The sequence below is a fragment of the Phalacrocorax carbo genome, chromosome 8 (genome assembly GCF_963921805.1).
Source record: "Phalacrocorax carbo chromosome 8, bPhaCar2.1, whole genome shotgun sequence".
NCBI lineage: Eukaryota > Metazoa > Chordata > Aves > Suliformes > Phalacrocoracidae > Phalacrocorax > Phalacrocorax carbo.
The window spans coordinates 9,173,118-9,190,012 of NC_087520.1; the positions used below are offsets into that span (position 1 = coordinate 9,173,118).

General features: G+C 42.5%; 1 protein-coding gene across 3 annotated transcripts; it reads right to left on the bottom strand.

Annotated features, from left to right (window-relative positions):
• Positions 1 to 211: 211 nt before the first annotated feature.
• Positions 212 to 13,959, bottom strand: LOC104045993 (T cell immunoglobulin and mucin domain containing 4). Of its 3 annotated transcripts, XM_064458541.1 has the most exons (9): positions 13,838 to 13,958; positions 9,492 to 9,836; positions 7,378 to 8,370; positions 6,327 to 6,416; positions 4,794 to 4,853; positions 3,107 to 3,162; positions 2,392 to 2,476; positions 1,881 to 1,911; positions 212 to 856 (listed from the first exon to the last, which is right to left on the bottom strand). In XM_064458541.1, exons 1-9 carry the CDS (start codon positions 13,884 to 13,886, stop codon positions 784 to 786), a joined length of 1,782 nt encoding a protein of 593 aa, XP_064314611.1. In that variant the 5' UTR covers positions 13,887 to 13,958; the 3' UTR covers positions 212 to 783. The 3 variants fall into 3 exon arrangements, with proteins under 3 accessions (XP_064314611.1, XP_064314612.1, XP_064314613.1); XM_064458542.1 differs by lacking the exon at positions 1,881 to 1,911 and having other exon boundaries at positions 13,838 to 13,959; XM_064458543.1 differs by lacking the exon at positions 4,794 to 4,853 and having other exon boundaries at positions 13,838 to 13,957.
• Positions 13,960 to 16,895: the final 2,936 nt, after the last annotated feature.

Below are 16,895 nucleotides of genomic sequence, written 5' to 3' on the forward strand. Positions count from 1 at the left end.
GAGACATGGATTTACATATGAGTGTTATGGGGGCTTGGGGGGGCAAGATAGAAAACTCTCCCTGCAGGTGGGTCTTCTGGGCATTTTCCCACCACTGGAAATGCTGCAATACTTCTTTGAAGAGCTGAGACAGCACACCAGTCATTTCAATACCTGGGAAGTAACTAACTCCTGTTCAAATGCCTTAGGATGTGACATAAAGAAAATACAATTTCTAGTGGTAAATTACAAATTTTATTAACATAGTCTCCAAGGGTCATTCAAACACGCTGAATCATAGGCAGTGTTGGTACCCTCTAAGTCATCTGCATCTTTGATTTATACTCACAGAATTCTTGTGGTTTCATTTTTCTCTTGATTATACAAAAGCAATAAGAACTGTATTTGCTGCTTTTTTAATTATTATTATTTTTGGCAATTTGAAGTTAGGCAGCATTCCATGTTATTTCTTCTCTCTTCTGTTCCTCACAGCATAGGTTGTATTCAAGAAAGAGCATTAGTAAAAATGGAGAAAACCAAATTAAATTCTGTGACATGGTATTAGTAAGAAGGCAGACACCAGAAACACCTATGAATAGTGCATAAAGTACCTTCTCAAAGAAGCTTCTTTATGCAATGAGTTTTAAAGGTGACATGGCAAAAATTACAGCAAGATTTTAAATTTTCACAGTTGAAGCTTTGGCCTTTGGTTTATACCCATTGATATTTTGAGGGCTCATAAGGATCTCTCAGTGCAGCATGGAACATTTTTTCCATGGCATCTACAGATAATGCAGGAGCTCTTCACAGGGAAAAAATGCTATTTTCTCCTTCAGTGCCACTGAAAACTTTTTCAAGGTCTTCTGCTGGTCCAAGGCTGTAAGGAGAAGCATAGATCACTATTGATGGGGCAAAAGAACGTTGCTGCTTCAGAGCATCCTTTCTTATTTGTAACTCTGGCAAATTCCCAAATGAAACAGAGGCCAGAAGCTACTGAGTTCCCTGACTTCAGTGGTGCAATGCCTACTTTTCACACCAGAGAAGTATTTACATTGTTGCATTCTTCTAATGGATAGGAAAGCGCTGTTCAGGTCTTATAATGACAGCTGTAGGGTAATCACTACGGGCTTCAGAAAAGAGACACCCCCCCCATGGCCCCTAGTCCAAGTATGCAGTGGAGGACCATCTATCGCTGAGAAATTATTGCTCTTTGGCAAAGGGATGCTACTTCACTGGATTACCCTGGCCTTTGTCTAGACAAAATCCTTTTTTCACGATAAGCCAGAAGATATTAACTTATCAGTTACGCCTCAATGATCACCTCAGATACTTCAGTGTGACCCAAGGAGTGTGTGAGAGGGTACAGTGGCCCCATGAGAGCTGCAAGAGTTGTCTAGTGATGGAAAGCTTGGTTTGCCACCCTGCTGTAGCGTGCCCTTCATGAGGCCCATTCTTTGTGTATTGACATGAATTACTACCCCATGGAGGACTGTCTATAAATCCCTGATCCCTTTCTAAGCAATCATTTTGCTGGTTATTCATCATAACCATTTATCCCTTCATTTCTTTAAAATAACTCCACCAGGGTCATGCCCTGGTATTTGATCAAAGAATAAAGCAGATTAGGTATTTCTTTAAGCTGGGGTCACTACATAATGGTAAGTACCAGTTGCTGAAGTTCTCCAGTGCTCTGGATGTCTGTTCATTGTTACATAGAAGCAGTATCCAGGAACCACTGTTCAATTTTCTGAGGTGAAGTTACCTGAAGCTTGCTCATAATACAATTTGGTAGTCAACATCACAAGCCAATACTACACCCACTACAGTCAGTGGCCAGCACCTTCCTGCCTCTAAGAAAAATTACATTGGGACTTCTATTAGGGAATTGAAAAATGGATTACCTTTTTATTATAAACTTCTTTGCGTGTTTACCTAGAAGCAAAATAATATTAATGTCACAATGGCAAAAAGAAATCTACAATTCTAATGGATCTGTCAAACGAGTTCAGAAGCAAAGATAGCAAGCTGCAAAATTTCTGTGGGCTATGCAGGAAAGAAAGGATCTCATTCTGATTTAAGTTACACCAATGTCTGTCAGGAGTAACTCCAGGAAGCTACGGGACCACTTTACTATAAAGTAAGAGCCAACAAGATGAGTCAGACCTAAAACCAAGTGAGTGAACAGGTTCTTTGCACAGGCTTCCTCCTGCTGCATCCCCACCAACTCATGCTCCTTGGTCTCCTTATGGTGACACAACCCTGGAGTAAGGACAGCAACCTCCATAAAATGAACAAAGTGCTGTCACAGGGGCCATGGCAGACTTACCAGAAGATCAACCAGAGATACAGAAGGACATCAGCGCTAGGCCAGCATTAGAAACATTAATCAGTTATGTGCTTAGGGATACTTACGTTTCCAAAACAATGACGAGAGCATTAATATGAGAAAAATGGACACCGCTATGACACAGGCAATGAGAATGGCATAGCTGGGAAACTGGAAGAGAGAAGAGAAAAACTGAAAAGGCTTTAGAAGCGTGTTTACTTCAGACCTATTCACGCAGGAGTGGGCTGCCCTAGTGGCTAAGAGCTCTGAAATATCTGCTTTGGGCTGGAGTTTGCAATGCTTTCTGGGCTTGCCTGTACAAAATATGGAGAAGACACATCAGGTCAATCATGACAAACAACATGAATTACCTGTTAAGTATTTAAGAAATCTTCTTCTGAAGCATTTAAGCACCCCACTTAACAAGAACTTCTTAATAAGGCATCTAAAGCAGGAGCTTAATCATCCTCATCCTTCTCTTAATTAGAGACAGGGAAGTGTAAAAACTCTCCTAAGTTGCCTTTTGCCTGGTCACACCCCAAGGTGCTACCTCTGCCTCTCTTAGAGGGCTGTCAGGGGTATGAGTTTTTTCTGAAGGGTCCAGACCAAATGGGATGGTCACAGGCTTTGGGTCTATCCACTGGACAGATGAATAGATGGTTTCTAAGCTTCTAAACAAAAGTTCATGTTACTGTTTCAAAACACTGTCCCTTTAGTATGAATAGATTGAAAATCATTAGTATATCCTGCTGTCCTTCTGGCTTCTAGTTAAACACTCTTGAAACTTAGAGGAAGTTTTACCTTATCTCCGTTATCATCAGGTTTCTCAGCATTGCTGTCTGAACTTGTTGAAATCCCTGAAATTACAAGAGATTGAAATTATTACTGTCAGGGTCACCTGAAGGAGTGAGGGCCACTGTGGTTGTCACTGCTTTAGCCAGGGAGTAATGAACTCTCAGGGAATGAGGAGGACAGAATCTGGGCCTGAGTAGGAGAAATAAAGCACCTTGTAACCAAAAAGGAGCAGTCTGGTTTCGCCACAAATGGTATATCAGGCAGTCATTGAGAAATGTCAGTCTTCATCAAGGAATGAGGAGGCTTCCCAGGGCCAGCCCATGAAGCAAGACAGTAGAAACTCATCTGCTGTGAAGGAGTTTCCACTTCTGGAAGCAAGGCAAGATGTCGCAGAGAGCAGAGGTAGTAAAAGATGTACAAGTCTAAGTGGAGGAACTGCCTCAGTTTAATTGTGAGCAGGCTTCTGTGTGACTGCAGTTTTTGAAAGCTGCGTTAGAACTGAAAACCACAGGAAATATCTTCACATTCAGATAACTTACCACAGATTTAAGAAAGCTATATGAAGATGATGCTTTTATTTTTTTCTATCCAGGAGTATTAAGAATAATTCAGTTCTAGTTTTCTAAGCTTTGGAAATAGGGATGAACTAATTAAACGCTCAAGAACATTTGCAGCAAACTTTTCTGCTGTTATCCTATGATCCTACTCTCTTACTTTTGCCAATGAATTTAAAGTCACAAAAAGTTAATCCAGGTTTGGGCCTAGGCTAATCATGATGTCATGCTACAAAGTACTAAAGTATTTAAGTATTTGGAGCACCTGATCTGTCACAGGAAGCACCCAATGCTTAGCAGCATCTTAAAAACAGACAAGTCACCTCAAAACCTCAGCTTACATCCTATGGCAGGAAAGCTCCTATGCCTTAGGTTATGCCCTAATGTATAGAAAGACTGTGATGAGTATTGCTCTCAAAGGTTTGACAAGAGAACAACCACAGAGCTTCCATCTGAGAAAAATATACCAGGGACCAGATGAGTCATTTGTCAAGGCATGTGTACGTAACACGCTTGCAGTGCCCAAGACCGCAGCCAAAGGAAACTATATGCATGAGATACGCGGAATGACACTTGGTGATGGGCATGATCAGATGGTCACAAATAATCCCGTTAGAAAAAAAAGTTGCTGTTTTCTTTTTTGTTTTCAACTTTTCAGAGTATGTTACTCAGTGAATAACCTAATCTCCCCCAAATTTCTCAGTTCTCATCAGCTCTCTCTGAGAGCTGAGTTGATTTGTCTCCATGTACTAAATAATGTGCTTGCATTTCATCAGAGACATGGGCAGGGCACAGGTAGCTCATATGAACAAAACTGTAGCTAGAAATTTGCACTGGAATAGCAAAGAGATTATGGCTAATAAGCACTACAGCTAAGCAAAGATAGGTAATAAAACACTAGCAAGTGCTAGTGTCCCAGGGATATGTGAACATTGCATTTTGCCATACGCCTGTTCTATGACACCCCTATTTCCCTCTCTTGGAGAGGAGAGAAATGTAGTTCAGCAGAACTACCCCCAAATACACAAGAAGTGCATATCTCACTCTGACATCCACATCCCACAAGTCAAAATTAAACCTTCCGGCAGCATGCTGCAGCCTGGCTGATGGGAGCAACTATTGCTGCTTACTTTCCATACCTGAAGGAGCAAGGGTTCTCTTTGGGGTCTGAAGCATGGTTGCTGCTGGCGGGGTGGTTGCTGGGGGAAAGCAGAAGACAGAAGAGAAACTAAATCAGAGCCCGGTCAGAAGGAACCAACCGCTCCAGCTAACCCAACCTATCTAGCAAGAATTGTGTTTGGAGATGGAGGGCTCTCTCAGCCATGAGTTTCTCTCCCAGCCACTGTGCTAACATCAATACGGAGTTCAGCAACAAATTAGCCTTCCCTTACATTACAATAAGTCTGAAGTTGGTCCATTTACTGTGTTATTTCACAGAGTAGAAGGAGACTGAGTCAAGAATTTAATTTGGCTTATGGCTCTTACTCAACAGTGCTCAATTATGCCACAGCATTTTCACACATTATGACAGTTTGGCTCTCGGAAACAGCATGACACAAGTTTCTGCATAGGTGAGAGTGTACGTGACTCACATAAGCATGGTATGTTTTCTGCTGTTATTGCTTATGCGGTGGCTCTTTCTAGCCCATAGTCACAACTTAAGTTGCCCCGCAGAATCCCGGAGGTAAGACCCTTTGCAAAACTTCCTATTTAAAATGGCAGAATACAGGCATTATCCAGAACTATATCAGAAAGATGACAAGTGAGACAGGGCTGAGAAACCCTCACAAATGCTCAAGAGACCAGTTTAGACTCTTCTGTGAGCCCTCTCCAGAGGCATTAAGGAACAGTTTCCTAAACTCTATTTCTGCTGTAAGTCTCTAGGTCTAGCAAAAGAAGACCTGCAAAAATCTAAATACTGTGGTTTTAAGAATGAAACGATTCTTGGCACTAGTTGAAACTAAAAGGACTCTCTTAACAGCCAAACATGACATGTCATCCTTGAACTTTTGCTTTACTTTTTTTAAGTCCTCATTTTAGTGTGCAGACTATCACACCTGAATAACTTGAGCCATTCTACTTTTATACTTGACAGAGAGACATAAAGTGCAAACTTCATGCAAGTTTGTTAATTTCTTAGGGATGGTATGATTTCATATACCTGTTCCTTTTCTCTTGAAGGAATGATAGTTGTGGTAATTGCCTGCTGCTTTCCATCATCATCAGGGACAATGTTGAGCCCTGGACAGCTGAGCAAGCAGCCATATCTGGCTGAATATATTCAGTGAGGTTCAAAGCTCACAACACTCAGGGAGGTTTTAAAATGGAAAGCTTAAATAACTCATAGTGATGACAAATTGGATAACTGAGAATTCAGCTTGGATGGTGACAAAAAACAGCTCTTAACTTCTCTCAGACCCGAGATACCCAACAGTAGTGAGTGACTCAAAATCTACTTCCTTTGGAGGCTTAAAAACATGTTTTTCTCAGCTGTTGTTACATCCTGATTTCAAACAATTTCTGTGTGGACCCCAGATAGCTCTTACTTCCAGATGCAATGAATAGCTGTCAGTACGTTTGGTACACTCTTAATAGTCAATACTTTTGTTTATGACAACTTCTTCATTTCTCTGAACATGCAACTTCTGGCCTTGTAACATTATCCTTCTCACCTGCAGTTGGCATGTCTTTCACCATGGGAGAAGTGTGAGCACTTTTCGTTCCCTCTGCAGTCAGAAGCGTACTTGGGAATTCAGTAGTCACTGAAACAAAATAAAAAGTAATGCTTATAAAGGCCACTGATTAGGAGGGGCTTCCTATGGCACTCAAAATTGCTCGTACAGTTCTGCATCTGCAACTAAGAGGTAAAAATCTGCACCTTGGTTTTCATGTCTGCAGCTCATTCTACACAGATAACTGATGCACTTTACGAGCATGGCCAGTGGCTAGACATTTTAACTGTTCGGCGGTGGGTGTAATTAGTTGTTGCCAAGTTTAACTAGGGCACATTGTTACGGCTGGAAGACAAGAGATGATATGGAAAAGCTGTCCTCAGAGGTTCATGTCAGGAAGAACTTCAAGTGATAGAAGATCCAAAAAATGTACAAAACCCAGCCTTGTGTGCAGACATCAATCTGTGGAAAAGAAGTCACCAATATGGATAAAGTAGCAACCTAGGAATGGTTAGGATGATAGCAGGTCACTCTGATCAGCTAAATATTAATAATAACAGCAGCCTTCATATGGGATGGCAATGTAAGTACTCAATTTTAAGTACGTTTTGAATTTTCACTGACTCTTGTTCAAGCAGAACATGCTCTAAACTAAACTTTTCAGCAGACAATTTCAATTGTTTTTCCCAAATCAAAAAAAAAAGGTGGTGCATAGTCGAGTGAATCTCTCTTACTCAATCCCAGGTGCAGGACTCTGCATATATTTCTATTGTATTTCATTAGTTTTCTGTCACATTATTTCTCCAGCCTGTTAAAACTCCTCTGAATGCAAGCCTGACCCTCTGCTGTCTTGGCCATTCACCCTGGTTTGTCCTCATCCACAACATTTTACCTGTGCTTCCTTAAACCTACTGAGACATGCCTACAAGCATATTGGAGAAAACTTCCCAGATACAAATATAAGTACCCAGAGACCTTCTGTGACGCCAGAGTCAGGCTAACACAGATCATCCCTGCTACACAGAAGAAAGAAAGGATTGGTGCTGGTTACCCTTTGCACCTCCAGGAAGAGGGACAGACTGTGCTGAGCAGAACATGTCATCATCTTCAGTCCTCATGTCAGCTGCTTGGAAACCGGTTCGAAAATCTGCTAAAGCACTGGTTGTCACCATAGCTGCTGGAAAAGTATCATTTGCTGTCACAGCAAACGTTGAGGGAGCAATGGTCTCCAGTGTAATTACTGCTGAAGATTTGGTGGTTGCAGTTGTTGTATCGGGGACGGTGGTTGTCAGGAGGACAGCAGTCTCTGCTGTCACTTGGTAATCGGTGGTTGCAGTTGTGGCTTCGGGGACAGAGGTTGTCAGGAGGAAAGCAGTCTCTGCTGTCGCCTGATGATCGGTGGTTGCAGTTGTGGCTTCAGGGACAGAGGTTGTCAGGAGGACAGCAGTCTCTGCTGTCGCCTGATGATCGGTGGTTGCAGTTGTGGCTTCAGGGACAGAGGTTGTCAGGAGGACAGCAGTCTCTGCTGTCGTTTGATGATCAGTGGTTGCAGTTGTATCGGGGACGGTGGTTGTCAGGAGGACTGCAGTCTCTGATGTCGTTTGATGATCAGTGGTTGCAGTTGTATCGGGGACGGTGGTTGTCAGGAGGACAGCAGTCTCTGCTGTCGTTTGATGATCGGTGGTTGCAGTTGTATCGGGGACGGTGGTTGTCAGGAGGACAGCAGCCTCTGATGTCGTTTGATGATCGGTGGTTGCAGTTGTATCGGGGACGGTGGTTGTCAGGAGGACAGCAGTCTCTGATGTCGTTTGATGATCAGTGGTTGCAGTTGTATCGGGGACGGTGGTTGTCAGGAGGACAGCAGTCTCTGATGTCGTTTGATGATCGGTGGTTGCAGTTGTATCGGGGACAGTGGTTGTCAGGAGGACAGCAGCCTCTGATGTCGTTTGATGATCAGTGGTTGCTTGGGGAGCAAAAGTTGTTTTTCTAAAACGTTTGCGGGAAACAGGAGCCTTTCTTGTGGTGGTGGTTATCACTGGAGGGGCTGCACGGAAAAAACATAGCCAAGAGAAAAGCTAGATGAGAGCATTCACAACTGACCCTGAGGAAAGCCAACCCAGAAATTAATGACAATTATCTATCTGGTAAAGTACTGAAAATGAAGGTGGGGAGTCACTATTTAAAAAGGTTGTTTAATTAGATGAAAACATGCCCCAAACAGAGCAATTCTAAAATTTACAGATTTGCCTTTTTTTTTTTTTTTTGGTAGGTCTCAAACACCCCCTCTTTGACCCTTTTACAGAAATGGAAGGGCCAGAACCTTGTGTGGCAGGACCCAAAAACTTAAAACTTTGTGGTTTTGCTTTTCAATATCCTCATAAAAAGAAAATAAATAAAATAGCTCAATTTTCAGCTACAAGCTTTTTGCTAACCTTTTCAACTGGTCCTTTTGTATGAACTCTATTGCCCTCAGACTCAGGGATAGACATGGGATTGCAGCATTTTTCTCCCACTCTCCTGGCATATTGCTTATAACAGGCATACAAGACTGCTTTGTACATCCACACTCCTGAACACCCTGTAAAAGTCAGAAAAAAATTTGCCTTTCTGCAGTGTGGAGGGTGGGTACCACTTTCCTTCTGTGCTTTGGAATGGTTTTCAGCCTCTTCTCAACTTTGTAAGACCCTTACTTTATCCTGCAGCTCAGCAAAGTAATAGGAAAGGGAAAAAGTCCTTCAAGATTCTGAGACAAAATTTCTAAACATATGGGTCTCCTTATGACATGAGCCAAACAAAAGCCTCTTTGGTGCTGGGGGGAATCCAAAATGAATTTCATTCCAAGGGCTCTTAAAATGACAAATCCCTTTTTTAATTCCATCATCTTTTAAAACTTGAAATATAGCTACAAAATGATAAATTAAATATTTTATTTGAAAGACAAAAAAGGGTAAAAGTTACTATTTTCTCATCAAAACTGCTCAACGAATGTGATTCAGATTGGTAACTGGTTGCATACCTCCCTTGAAAACTATGTAATTTAGGAAAAACACTTTTTGCCAAAACAAGTGAACAAACAAATAAAGCACACATAAACTCCAATTTTAAATTCCTATCCTGTGAGAGGTTTCTCCCTGCTGGCTGTGACATGAAGGTCCCCAAACTCACCTCTGACCACCTCCAGCCGCATGTTGTGTTTGATGTCGTTGAACCAACCTGGGATCTCTATGCGGCAGCAGTAGGTACCTGCATCTTCTGCCTTCACTTTCCCAATCGTGAGAGACACATCTCCATAAGAAATATAGCCCCGGAGACTGTATCTCTCAGATTTTCTGAACGTCACCCTATTCCCAGTGGTGTGCAAAATTTTGTTATTGCACTTCGAATTCGGGCACGGGCCTCTGCCCCAGCACATATCAGAGATGTCCTTATGTCGTGCCACCCGGTAGAAGCAAGGCAACTGAACAGGTTGCCCTATTACTCCTCTAACAACAGCTTCAGATGTGGTGTGCACTGTCAAGGAAGAACAAGGAAAGATGAGTGTTGGCAGCCTCTGACGCATGACTCTACCGTTGCAACACAATGAGGCAGGAAAAGAAACACTCCTGCCTGCAAGCTGGCCACAGTTACTGATCCCCCAAGCCTTCTGGAGTCTGCGGCAGCTGATGGCCCAGGACACTACAGGCAGCAGCCAGGAGCTCGCAGACATTGGTTTGCTGCTGGAGGGCTCCATGCTCTGGCCCCAGCAGGCTGCTGGAGGGCTGCTCACATCAAACATGTGGTGAGTGAAGCCAAGGTCTACTGCTGGCAGCCTGAGTGCAGACTAGATCTGCGCAAATGGTATGTGGGAACTCTGCTCCCATCCCATCTCGTTTCCTAAAAGACTGTTTGAAAGTTATTCAGAAACCTAGTGTGAAATACATCTGGTTTTCTCAGTCCACCACCATCTCCTTCAAAAAGGAAATGCTGTCATGGTTGCCTTTCACCAACAGTCTCAATAGCAGGGTCCAAAATACCAATTCGTGTGTAAAATTAGGGCCTAATTAAGCTGGCAGAGCAGTGGGATCTGTCTATGGGAACCTGTTCTCAGCAAGTGCACTGGTTTTTAGGTTTCTGAGCAAGCCCTGCCAACTATCTCACTTATCTTGCAGAGCACTGTGTACATAGAAGCTTTAACAGCTAGCATTATGCTGATGTTAAAAAGAGCGTATGCATGCTTTCCTTGTGCTCTTACTCTTAATGACCAGCTTTACTTGGTGTTTACAGCCAATACCCACCTTAATATCTGGTTTGAATCTTTGCTGCATGTTGTTCCCTCTTAACTGTCTATGTAGTTCCCAGATTGTCCTAAAAGGAATTTCTTCTTCATGAAAGGCACTATACAAAAAAGGTTCCCATATAGGAGCAAACCTTTTCTGGTTTACATTCACCTAGTCTGTGTCAGTCCTCCAAGCTTGTTGCCCTTTTCCCCATGTTATCATTTACATATGGTGGAGCAGGAATTGAGGGACCTGGGGAGCATCCAGATCCGGTCCTCTGCTGCAGCAAGAGGATCATCCCACAGATCTGATGTCTCATGGCCAGCTTGCTTACCCGAAAGAGGACTTACAGCAGTTGCTGCTATTATCACCAGCTTTGGCCCTGGTTTACCAAACATTTCTATCCTGCCAGCTGTTTGAATGCCTCTTCTTTTTGGCATGACTCCCAGATAGCAAACAGATGCTTCCAACTGTGTCCATGTCTCTTTTGTTTTGTCTTTAATGCACTATTCCCCAGGTGAGGCTTTAGTCTGTGGCAGGCTGCCTCATGACTTGTTATTGGGATGACATTTCAGCTTCATTATTGCTTATCCCGTTGGCAAGATAAGCCAACTCATTCAGGTTTCCACAGCTCCAAATGCTAAAAAAGTAGAGGCAGACAAAACAACATGCAATATGGTGTGAAGGGCAGAAGCTTTTGCAGTGAAATGAAGGTAGGATGTGCCAAAAAAAATGAATTCCTGAATGCAGGGTAAGGCTTTGCAAATGGCTGCTTGTTTTAGTCCTTGGAAAGGGTAGGTTCATTTGCCTGTTTGCAGCAAAACAGAGAAAACACTCTTTCTGTGACAACAGAACAAAACAGTCTATCCAGCTGACCTTGAAAGCATCCCTAGGGGAGCAGGGGGTTACTCACTGAGTGGGTTAACACAGGTTTTCAAGTCACCCCAACAAAGATGTGTGCAAAGCCAAGGCCAGCTTGAACTGTTCCTAGAGTTAAGGCCACTGCTGCTGGAGGAGAAATGGGCTCATTTTCTGTTCTTATTTCATCCCAGTCCTGCACAGAACAAAAGCAGCTTCATTAAGCAACCCTTTAACAAATGAGAATTTGCCTGCTTTTCTCTTTCAAAGCAGCAGAGCCCCAAACTTATTAAATAAATAAATAAATGAAAAGAAGAAGAGGAAAGACACAAGGAACCAGAGTGTCTCCAGTGCAGTTTCCCATCAGTATTGGTGCTAGAAATTTACAGGTTTTGCAGTTTCAAATCCTCTTTTAATTTATGTGAACTTAATGTTGTTAACATCTGCCCGTACTGCAGTCTGGCATGGAAAGCTTCAATACCACAACAGCCTTGATTCAACAGTATGAAACTCTGCAAGGGCTAAATACCTTCCTTCTCAGTTACAGCCTCTTCCACAGACACATTTTTCAAAAAAGTAGTAAATAGGACTGAATGAACATGTCTTTGAAATTAAGAGCTTCCTGAGTCTGTTATATTGTGACACCCAAGTCTTACTGTGAGAGGAATCCTACTCTTGTCCATGGCAGTGACCTCCTAACCATCCAGATTTGACCCAAGGCACCCTGAGCATCAGCTACACCTGGGTAGTGCCACTGAAGTCAGCGACATTTGCTATTCTAAGTCCTTAATCCAAGTGAGAGAGAAATGGACTCCACATGTTTAATATATCTTCCAAAATAGAAAGGGGTATTCACAGTTGTTCAGATCATACAGTTATACACATATTCACATATAGTCTCTCTTGAACCAACCCTCAGTGACTGTTGGTATTAAGCAGTAACTCCAATAGTTGCTGTTGTAGTGTCTTCCCTCCCATAGACTGGTCATTGGATGGACAAAGACATACATCCTCCAGCCAAGACAGCTGGTTGAACAAGAATTTTCTTTTCTTGATCTATTTCTGGAATATTTTTCCCTCTTTGTAGAAGATACTTGACACTTTTTCCCTGTCAGCCCTATTTTTTTTTTTTTATTTCTTCTTGAAGCTTCTGGACTGATGAAATCACAGAGAAAATGACTGATAAACAGAAAAGAAGCATTTAACTGCCCACTGTGCTGGTTTCCCAAGTCTCAAGACTACCCATTCTCAGCACTGAGCTGAGTTAAAGAAAATGTAACAAAAAGCCATTCTCACCCTTCAGTAGCTCTGCATATAAGAAAGTTTTTGAAAATAAGACCAAACGGAGGTGAGTCCTTCCAATTTATTTTGAGGCTGAAGATACAGGAAGGAAAGAGCCCTCCTGTTTCTTCTGCTGAGACTGGCAAAAGACAAAAGATATTATGGAGTTCCCTGGTCTACAGTGAAGTGCCAGTGAAGCTCCACTTGTGCAGCAGACACCATGGAGGTTGCATTACTTTGCCTCAAAGAGGCACGGATTACCTCTTGCCCCTCAGTGTATCCCACTGCTGACCAAATTATCCACTACTTTTCAGATCAATTTAAGAACATGGCAGATGCTGTAAATGTTATACATAAAATTTCATCCTGGCAGAGGTTATCAAATTAATATTTAGTCATCTGAGACAGAATGTCCTGTAATGCCTAAGTGATCTAAAAGCACAACTCCCATTAGTAGTACACGCCCCACTGAAAGTGGGTGAACTCACATTCCTGGGCCACCTCAGGCAATTTGGAAACTGCGTTGCTTATGCCTAAATGCACATGCAGAAAGGTAGTTGATACCATGCAAGACCCAGCCTCCCAAGTTGACTTTCACCTTTTTAGGCTTCAGATTTTAGATGCGTGAACTGAACACTTGGGAGTAAAAGGAGAGGAATCTCCAGCCATGTTTTCCCATGCTCATTTCATAGCAGCAGACAGCCCTCAGAGTTTCAGAGAATCCTTTCTTTATCATGTATATATATTCATTACTCTGTCAATATTTCAATTCCCTAGCTTGGGCTGTGTAAGCACTGTGGCATGGTGGAGAGACAGATGAAGCAAAGCCAGCAGTACAGTTTTAACTGTAGTAAAGAAACGAGATAATTTTGGGGGACAGGGGAACTACCCAAGCCTATACAAAGAGGAAACGACAAATATTTTTCAAAAGGAAAATAAAATTTAAAAAACAACCTCAATCAGTATTAACTCAGTACGTTAAGAAAACTTTTGAAGTTCTGTATACAAGTATGACCTTTTTCACCATTTTGTTTTCACAAAACAAGTCTCACTGGTTTTAATTTTACAAAAATTTTGTTTTCTAAGCAAGCATAGAAAAAGCAGGTGAAGACTCACCTATAAAGATTTGTATCATAATCCAGTGAAACAGCAGAAAATGGGACATTTTAGCTGATGAAGACTCCAGGGCAGCAAGTGGAAAGAGAAAAAACTAGACCTTTTATTTCCCAGAGATGCTGAGTGAGCCCCACTGAAGTCTCATTTCTCCATTTCCAGATTTTATGTACCGCAACTACTTCTTCCTTATGCTTCCAGATAGAAGCTGGTCAAAAGAGGTGATTCTCCTGCTTTATTTAGCAATGGTGCAGCCTCACTTTGAATATTGTGTGCAGTTCTGGGCCCCACAATTTAAGAAGGATGTTAAAGTCCTAACACATGTCCAGAGGAGGCCAGCAAAGCTGGTGAAAGAGCTGGAAGGCATGTCCAATGAGGAGCAGCTGACAACTCTGAGTTTGTCTAGTTTGGAGAAAAGGAGGCTGAGGGGTGACCTTGTTGCTCTGTACTGCTTCCTGAGGAGGGGATGTGGAGAGGGAGGTGCTGATCTCTTCTCCCTGGTATCCAGTGATAGGATGCATGGGAATAGTTCACAGCTGCTCCAGGGGATGTTTAGACTGGACATTGGGAAGCATTTCTTTACCGAGAGGGTGGTCAATCACTGGAATACCCAGAGAGGTGGTCAATGCCCTAAGCCTATCAGAGTTTGAGAGGCATTTGGACAATGCCCTTAATAACATCCTTTAACTTTTGGTCAGCCCAGTGGTCAGGTGGTTGGACTGGATGATTGTTGTAAGTCCCTTCCAACTGAACTATTCTATTCTATCCCATCCCATTCTATCCTATTCTCTTTTGCTCTTCCAAGACATTCAGCATGGTAGTACTACCAGAGATTTCAATATATTTTTTGGTTTGCCTCTCCACAGAACTCTTAAGGCCCATTACCGATCTGCAGTACTGACCAGCAAGAACAAGCTCTGTGCTCTTACACTCCTAAACATTTGGCTTAGTCTTCACCTCTGACTTTGTTTACATCTCCCTAATCCCTTAATCTCCCCTGATTCTGACTTCTGCTTTAAGACCCCTTTCTTTCTTTCCCCAGCTTCATATTTTATATTTGCAAAGACACCCTTGGAGGAACTGTCACAAATGTTTTCTCTCCAAAACAACATCCTTCCCAAAGATTTGCAATGCCATCTGCAAGAAATATTTCTTACTCTTTCTGACTTCTTTTTTTACTTTCTGAACAACTGATAACGAAGTTCTCTGGGAGTTCTTCTCTGGAAAAGATGAGTAATAAAGCAAAAGTAATTCAGGGCGTTAATGTCAGGAATGAAGAATTGCAGACAGACAAAATTCTGGACAAATAAATGTAGCATGGTGCAAGCAGGAGAGCAATTCCAAGTTCAAATGGTAAAATGATGGGCTTTAATCAGACATTACTCCCACAGGAATGATATTTTGGACTTATCATGATTAGTCGAGCCCATGAAAATATCACCCCTCTGCTTGGCAGCATTGAAAAAAGCAAATAAAATTTTAGCAGTTATTAGTAAAGCCATAGAAAACAAAGCAGAAGACAGAATGACACCACTGTAAAAATCTACCTTGGATTCTGTGTATGGTTCTAGTCCCTTATAGCATATCTTAGATCCAGAAAGGGTCCCAGGAAGGGCGAAAAAACGGTGGAAATTATGGAACAGCTTCTACAGGAAAATTAGATGGGTAGTCTAAGATGAGCCAACCTGAAAAAGAGAGAAACTAAGGGGCACCATGAACAGGTCTACAAAATCATAAGTGGCACAGTTGAAGAGGGATTAGTTCAATATCCCCCCAACACAGCATCAGAGAACGACTCTTGTGTTTGCAGACCTGTTGGACTCGGTAGTACATTGGAGTAGGAGGCTACCTCTCATTAGCATCCTCATCCATCACACCTCCACTACGTTACAGTGGTAGGAAAGAGATCCCCAATAGACTAGGCTCCAGCAAAGCCAGGATGCCTGATTTCTTTCACCAGCATGTACCCAACTGATGCTGCTGTAGCCAGCTTAGTGGCAGATTCAAGCAGTGTGAAGCTCAGAGAACTATTCTGAGCTTATTCTGAATCAAAGTGATGCTGGAATGCTGCTCTGTACCTTCACATGCTTCAGCGCAGCATAAACAGCGACCAGCAGAAATAGACACAAGACAGCAGTGCCTTATTGTCAACATTATGAGGCAGGTTAACTAACAATCGGCAAAATATGTAATTTGCTATATTCTACTAGGTACATTTCATACAATGCCAAGTACACACAGCCCCGGCTGTTCTGTGAACAGAACTAATGAAACCTGATGTGTCCGATATCCTGGAGACTTTTTCTCCCGCAGTGATCCCAGTTTCTCCTTTGTCTCCCATCACTCACCATTAAGCAGTGGCTGCAAGCCCATACCCAGCTGATGCCAGTGCAGGGAGCAGCTGAATCCCACCTGGGCCACAAATTTGGAGCTTTATCCAGCTACCATTTTCCATGAAGCTTGTCAAAACCAAACTGGTCAGTATGTTGCAGGTGACTAGGGAAGGAAGAGAATGAGCGCAGCATCATGTCAGCTTCGTTTCTTTAGCAAGACTGGGCTAAATATAGCAGAGTGAATTGAAAAAGGCCACCCAAAATCAAAGTGTGCTGAAAAGAACCAGAAAAATGTGCCTTGCTTTCTGCTTCTGTACTGCTACCCAGTGGCTTCTTGCAGGCAGAAAAGGAAAGGCAGAGAGCTGTCTCTAAAAAATCAGTTTGCAGCTTGTTAGTCTTACCATGCTTAATGTGCTGCATTTGTGTGCAGCTGGATAATCTCTTAATGGGTGAATGGGCTCCAAGTGCCACCTGCTCATCTCTGGGGCTCATTTTGAAATGCCTGTTCCAAGGTTCACTGACACAAGTGGTAGTAATGAAAAAGCACAGGGAGCTTCTGCCTGCATGTATTTGCATCCACTATTCTGCATATCCAAGGCAAAGTTCTTTCTCCACACAACCTCTACACGGTCTGTTTACCAAGTAACTGCACAGCAGAAAGGAACTTTTAATCAAGATTTTGGTTATCAGATATTCTAGAATTTTATTTTACATGGAAAACTTGCTAA